The following is a 7,873-nucleotide window of genomic DNA, read 5'->3' as shown; positions in this document are numbered from 1 at the left end:
TTTGATATTCTAGGTATTATCAAATTGCCAGAGTTTTGAGAACACAGCGGACGTGAAGGACTATAATGCAATAAGAGCTCGTTCAAATACTGAGGTGCTAAACCATTCAGGGCTTTATAAGTAATTAGCAAGATTTTAAAATCTATACGATGTTTAATAGGGAGCCAGTGCAGTGTTGACAGAACCGGGCTAATATGGTCGTACTTCCTGGTTCTAGTAAGAACTCATTTTGGACCAGCTGGAGTTTGTTTATTAAGTGTGCAGAACAACCAATAAAGCATTACAATAATCTAACCTTGAGGTCATGAATGCATGAATTAACATTTCTGCATTTGAATATATTATGTCAAGCAAAATTAAAATATATAATTACATACCTTTTATTTACTGTATTATTTATTATTATATCAAAATATTTATATATGCTAATACAGCAAGGCTGGGGACATGAAAAAATTAAGAAAAACACAGTAAAGGTTGTTTAAAGCTTTTCATTATTCAAGCCATTGCATACACATATGTTAATGAGTAACAAAAAAAGGCCATTTCTTTTTTGCGAAAACATTTAACTGTCACATTTAAATTGCCATAAAATTATACATCATGTCTGCTGAATAAAAAGTAGGCTTAGTAAAGGTCACTGTTAGACACGCGCCATGTGGCAGACTGTTATGTGGCAAAGAGGACTAAAGCAGTCCAACAAGCAGAGAGAAAAAAATTTACATATAATTACTGTTTTGTGAGATGTGACATTATACAGATAGTTACACAGTCCAAAACACTTCCTCAAATATGTAAAAAAGTAAAAGCCTATTTAGTAAGAGAGCTGTGGGGATCCATAAATTATGGGCACCGAAGCATAGATGGTAGGAGCTGAAGAAAAACCTCTGCAAGTCAGACAAAACATACATGGTAAACAAAGAGTGGAAAAATTACTGCTGTGAGCAGACAGTAAGCATGTGGGTCATGACATAAAAAACACTCAAACATCCAGTCACACATTTAAACATTAGGCACACACCTCCACAGTGTCTGCCGAGACACTTCAACGCAATTACTTGTCTGATGCTAATGCTTTAATGTACGTACGTGCACACACACACACACACACACACACACACACACTTGACTGCGTGAATCCACTGCTGATTATTCACACTAATGAAATTAATTTTGTATGCTGGCACATGACTGCTTAACTCTGAATTTAATTAATCATTTGAAGATCTTACATCATCCTTGATCTCTGATATAAACCTTGCATTCAACATAAATAATCATTTCATCTTTTATAACGTGAAATGATGTGTGCAGTCATATCTCTAAAGAAAGCACTACAGACAGTATTTTGTCTAGTTGCTGTTGTTGTTGGTTTACATGCCTAAAATCCCAAATTTATCTCAGCTTGATAAGCAGCAACGGTCTAGTTACTTAACTGTGTTTTTAGAGCCTCAAGTATCGGTTGAGTGTACAAGCTTGTTGTAGACTGTTTAAAATAGCACACCCCTATGCTATGTAATCACAAATGCATGCACACATTTTGAGGATGCAGACTTAAAGTCAGAGGCTTTAACAGACACAAAGTTGAGGCAAATGTGCGCACGCCGCTCTTCTGCTGCAGTATAACCTCAAGAGCCTTATATAGTTGTGAGTCTATAGCATTAAGTATTTATCAGAGAAAACTCTGTGTAAACGCTGCATGTTTTATTGATGACTGTTGTTTTTGGTATGTGTAAATGTAAGTGCATATAAGTGTTAAGACTTCATGGTCTAGTCTTTCCCACAAAGGCTTACTTCAGCACTATCTGAAGGCCCAACAAAGGGTGTTACCGTTCTCTCTCTTTCTCTCTCTATATTTTTCTTTCCCACTCTGTTCTGTGTTCTTTTCATCATCTCACTCTATAATTCACTGTGGGGGGTTTTTGCTGGACTGGAATGTTGTGCAGACAGAACATCTAGAGTCACTGCGCTCTTTTAGGTTATAATCAAAAGCAGGGAGGATCAGTACACTAGGGTCCGATTCAACAGGAACATCCTCCGTGTCAATGGCCATTATATTTTCTACAAGACACGTGATGGCTGCATCAATGTTTGTGTTGTCCTGTTAAAAATAAGAAGGAATAATATGAATAGAAGTGTCTTTTCAAACAGGCACCTAGGCACTAGCAAGGGTAATATAATAAAATATATAACCTATAATCAGTACCTTCGCAGACGTCTCATACCACCCCACAAATCCATGATCCCTAGAGAAATTGTCGAGTTTGGGCAGTTTGGAACACAAACCATATCTCTGTTGGTCACACTTGTTGGCCAGCAGGACAGCTGGTAGGGGACGCCCATTGCCATGGGCAACTTTAGAATCAAGATCTTTTTTCCATTTCAACACAGCTTGGAAGGTGGAGGCGCGGGTCATGTCAAAAACCACCAGCGCCCCTACGGCCTCTCTGTAGTACACACGTGTCATGTTGCCGTACCTCTCTTGTCCTGAGAATAAATAAGAAAAAAAGTGTTAAGATAGTTTCTGTGTATGATATTTAAAGGAATAGTTCACCCAAAAATTATCAAGATGTAGATCAGGGTTCCTCAAATCCGGTCCTGGAGGGCCGCTGCCCTGCAGAGTTTAGCTCAAACCCTGATGAAGCTCACCTATCTTTGATTTCCAGGGCTGCGTTCCACTCCACTTTTAGACACGCACTCGCCAACTTCCCTAAGCACTTCCCCTCGGGGGAATCCCCGCTGCCATTCTGAAGTGCGTTCCACTTTGTGAAGTGGACGAGGGAAGTTTATATGGACAGACCCTCGACCCCTCGATTTTGACCGAGGGAGCGAGTCTGCTTCATATGCACACTTCAGGCCGCTCCATAGACCACAATGCAACACGATTGCGACGTCATCACAGATCGCGTTTAATTTATCCCCACCCCAAACAACTCTATAATATATAAATAAAAAAATGTAACATTTATAACAGCCCAAACAAACCTATATACATATAGAATGCTGCAACAAACAAATTCATAAGGGAAAACATTTAAACAGTAAACCAACCCCATAGCTGATTCTAAGTGATCAAGGGCTTAGGACGTTCCAGTTCAGCCCATTCCAAGGGTTCCGCCAGAAGTGGGCACTCATGCAACGTAATCAATGACTTACATCCGAGTAAACGAGACGGAGGGAAGTTTGCGAGTGAAGGGCATAAAAAAATGGACTGGAACGCAGCCCTCGTGATCCTGAAGCCCTTGATTAGCTTGGTCAGGTGTGTTTGACCAGGGTTGGGCAAGATTTGAGGAACCCTGATGTAGATGAATGTTGCATTTTAGCATTACATCACTTGCTCATTAATGGATACTCTGCAGTAAAAGGATGCCGTCATAATGAGCGTTCAAACAGCTGAAAACATCACAATAATCCACAAGACTCCAGTCCATTAATTAACATCTTGTAAAGTGAAAAACGGCATGTTTGTAAGAAACTAATTTATCAAGGCGTTTTAACTTTAAACTGCCGCTTCTGGCAAAAATACAAGTCTATTATCCTCTAGTAAAAAAGTCCATCCCCTGTTGTCCTCTCAACAAATCCACCAACATATTTATTTAGAACTATTTTCACTTGTAACGGTGTATATGGTGCTTGATCTGTGCACATTTTTCTCTTGATTTAGACGATGTTTTTTTCACTGGAGAAAGCAAAATTATGCATAGAGGCCCGAAGCAACATTTTGAAATTAAAAAATGTTAATTGATGGACTGGAGCTGTGTGGATTACTTGTGTATTCTTGTGATGTTTTTATCAGCTGTTTGAACTTGCTTTCTGAAGGCATCCATTCACTACAGAGGATCCATTGGTGAGCAAAATCTGTTCCTATGAAGAGACAACCACATCTACATCTTGGATGGCCTGAGGGTGAGGATATTTTCAGCAAATATTAATTTATGGGAGTGCTATACCTTTAACTTTTAATTTCAGTTTTAATGGTGCTTGATCTGTGCACATTTTTCTCTTGATTTAGACGATGTTTTTTTCACTGGAGAAAGCAAAATTATGCATAGAGGCCCGAAGCAACATTTTGAAATTAAAAAATGTTAATTGATGGACTGGAGCTGTGTGGATTACTTGTGTATTCTTGTGATGTTTTTATCAGCTGTTTGAACTTGCTTTCTGAAGGCATCCATTCACTACAGAGGATCCATTGGTGAGCAAAATCTGTTCCTATGAAGAGACAACCACATCTACATCTTGGATGGCCTGAGGGTGAGGATATTTTCAGCAAATATTAATTTATGGGAGTGCTATACCTTTAACTTTTAATTTCAGTTTTAAGTTTTTTTTTATAAAATCTGTCAGAGCAGACAGATGCATTTCCATTTGAACACAGTTCACAATTTGGCCTGTTCACAATTGGAAACAGTTAACTAACTGTGCCCAATCATGTTGGTGGGACGCCTATAGTGATGTGATGACGGTATAGTATTTTTCTACACAAATTTTCGGCAGTATATATTATCCCTACATATCATACATACATCCCTGTACTGTAATCATTACAAACACAAACTGTAATCATAAACAACATGTTTATTATGTCTGCTTAACTGAATATATCTTGAATCGAATTGAATGGAACTGAATCGAATCATACAATATTATGTCAATAAAGGTTCTTTGTAGCTATAGTCTGGGAACTTTTACATTTCTTTATGACACAATCCACAGTGCGCTAGCTCCAATGTTTACCTACAGCATCACATTGTTTCCAACTCTTGCATCATTGAAGTTACATACATTTTAATCCTGATTTCATAGCACCACATAGAAAACGATTGTGAACATGAATGGATTGGCAAGGCTTTACAATGAGAACCATTCTTTTGTGGAAGATATTAAATGTACCTAAGCTGTATTAATGCATTATCATGTTAAAAATGAAGGCGAACTGAGGCCAATGAGATTTTCACAGCTAATATTCAGGGTTCACAGTGGAGTACCTTGAAGTTTGATTTGTATGAGGTCTTGTGTGAGGTCATAAAACTACTGTGTTCAATTAGGGATGACTGTCATGCACTCATCCAGATACTCTGAGTTAAATTCAATTTCACAGTCAATAACTATGCTGACAGAAACATTTATTTAAATTGTATCCATTTTTGTGAATTTAACATTATTTTTATCATCTTTAACCTAAAAAAAACATATCTCTAGTTTTTAGAGTTATGTAAACATGACTCTGAGTTTTCCAATCTGTCAGCCATGTTGAATTAAATGCACTGTGGGAATGTTTTGTCCTGGAGCTGGTGTGACTTTATGTGCGTGAGAGTGAGGTAAAGTGCTTTTAGTGTTTTCCACCAGTAGGTGATGTGAGGACCTTCACATGAGACCAATACAAGCACGAGACCAGTGAATATAAACATGAGACACACATTCCTGACCCTGTGCTTCAGTTTATTCTGAGTATAAACAAAGAGAGGGATTCATACTGTGAGGTCACATACTCCAGCTGAGAGCAGGAAAATCTCAAACAAAACATGTTATGTATGTATTGACATTGTTCAAGCCAAGTGTTAAAGCATTACTCTAGTAATGTTATTTATCTCTTTCTGTCTTTCTGTATACTGTCTGAATAAGTATTATGTGGTGCATTTTCACTGTGAATGGTCAATAAATCATCAGTGCTTGGAAACCGAAGGTTAAAAGGCTGAAACTTCTTTGACATCATATTTTTTTGTAAACACTGTAAAAAATTTCATCTTTTTAATCTAAAGAGTTTTGGTTCCATCAATTTAACGTGTCACAAAACTTAATTTCTACTGTATTTTGTGAGTTTTGCTCAATTTTCTTCATCTGTAAATATAAAGTCATAGTTACACCAAATGCACAAAATAATGATCTTTAAAAAAGCATCATATGACCCCTTTAAATTCTACAATTAACTAATCACTGCAGATTTTACTTTGCTTTTATATTTAAGACAAGCAATTACACTTAACTGACTAAAATAGCTGCCTTTTATGTATAAATGTATAGCTGACAGATAACGCGGGCATGATCTTTTAGTTTGAGTTTGAGGTCCAAAATGGCATGGATAATATAAGTAGCCTATACAAGAATCAGAAAATGCTGTGTAGAATAGTTTTTGACGAGGTATGGCATGCCATATCGCTTGAAGGCTCCTCTCAAATATATGCTCATTTATTTACACAGGCCTATTGACTTTTTAGATAAAATATAGTGACAATCATTAACACTGCAGGCAAAGACAAAGAACTATACATAACTTCAGTAACTGACCTGCAATGTCCCACAACTGCAGTCGAATAACTGTCTGGTGATCCCAATTCAGGACTTTTAGAGCAAAATCAACACCGATAGTCGCGCGGTAATGTTGAGAAAAAACCTGATGCACATATCGCTTTATGATGGAAGTCTTCCCCACACCCAAATCTCCAATGACAAGGACTTTGAGTAGCCGCTCCTGCTGCATTTCAGCGGTCTAAACTATATGACAATTTTTGTCCAAAAGAGAGAACACTTTTTTTAATGATTATTTACGTAAAATTAAAAGTCGTGTTGGTCGGAGTACTCTAACTCTCCACATCTAGGTTTTCGTAGATCGTAAAATTATAAACAAACAAACCAAAAATTCACTGCGTTTCGCTGAAGGACGCGCGCCTTACAGCTGTCAAAAAAGCGTTTCTTCGAGAGGTGAGAAGTTTCGCACTTTATTTGCCTGTCGACAACTTTTCGTAGCGTACGTGCGGATCCGCTGTCGAGTCTTTCAGACAAATATCCAGTATTGCTGATCTGTTCAAGAAGCCCATCACAGTGTGCCTAACTAAACTTCAGGGCTATGAGAAGACTTTGGTCCAGCGTTTAGTATCGAGAATCACCTATAAACTACATTTCCCGTCATACTGGTTATCTGGTTCTTCTGCTCGTAAAACTTGAAATAGATGGCGCACAAGAAAGACATTGAAACTTTATCAGTGAATTAAACCTAAAGGAAGATAGTAGACTCAAAACGGAGTAGATAGGCTTAGCTTACTTTTTGTGATGTTTCAACCGCCCTAAATGCAAATTTATCAAAACAATATTTAAAATCATTTCAATGTAATAGCTACTGAAAGACTCGTTTAGATGTTTTTTTTTTTAGAAGTTGTATAGATCAACAGGAAAAGTGGGACAGTTTTCGTTTCAATTAAAAGCAAGGATGTGGTTAAACAATCAAATCTAGGAAGTTTAGGCTAATTCAAACAACATATCGATCTACTTAAAAATACAGGCTATAAAAATTAAAGTTAAAAAAATCCATATGCTCCAAGAGATAATCATAAAATTATGTATAAAACAACATAAGTGAGTCAAGGAAAGTAGGCATTAAAATGTTGAATATCTATGGGGGATATGGCAGGGGCGCATAACGCAGGGGCCTGCACTTGGCTACTGGCTGCAAATTATATTTTTCGAATAATTATTTGTGTATATGGGAATTTGCAGCAGTGACAAGCATTCTGTAAACAAACTCACACACTCATTTTAAGCGACGCCCTGCTTGTATAGTTGAATTGTTTAATCAATTTACTGTGAGTGGCATGCACAATGCGCTAGTGAAAGAAGCCTAGCAAGAGCGCTATAATTCTGTGTAGGCTACTTTATGCTATGATTTAATTAATTAAACGCGAGCACGGCATGTTTCAAAATAAAAACTCAGTTAACAACCACTTTTTCATATTAGCTCCGTATAATACCTGTAATAACGTAGTGTTTACTTTATGTTATACTGGCAAAGAGTGAATTTGCGTATTCACTTATATTCATATTTTAAGCAGAACAGTGTTGTAAGTTTTATCTGGCATGTCAACCAGAAAAATTCTAA

At 37.3% G+C, this 7,873-nt stretch overlaps 1 protein-coding gene across 1 annotated transcript; it reads right to left on the bottom strand.

Moving 5' to 3' along the window:
- Positions 1–482: 482 nt before the first annotated feature.
- LOC107668889 (ras-related protein Rab-38-like) lies at positions 483–6,873 on the bottom strand. The gene is made up of 3 exons (XM_016460935.1): positions 6,289–6,873; positions 2,207–2,487; positions 483–2,101 (listed from the first exon to the last, which is right to left on the bottom strand). The coding sequence occupies exons 1-3, from the start codon at positions 6,479–6,481 to the stop codon at positions 1,907–1,909; spliced, it is 669 nt and encodes a 222-aa protein (XP_016316421.1). The 5' UTR covers positions 6,482–6,873; the 3' UTR covers positions 483–1,906.
- Positions 6,874–7,873: the final 1,000 nt, after the last annotated feature.

Source organism: Sinocyclocheilus anshuiensis, unplaced genomic scaffold (genome assembly GCF_001515605.1).
Source record: "Sinocyclocheilus anshuiensis isolate Anshui unplaced genomic scaffold, SAMN03320099.WGS_v1.1 scaffold337, whole genome shotgun sequence".
Taxonomy (NCBI): Eukaryota; Metazoa; Chordata; class Actinopteri; order Cypriniformes; family Cyprinidae; genus Sinocyclocheilus; species Sinocyclocheilus anshuiensis.
The sequence above is the reverse complement of the archived record's forward strand: the minus strand, read 5'-3'. Positions and strand labels throughout refer to the sequence as shown.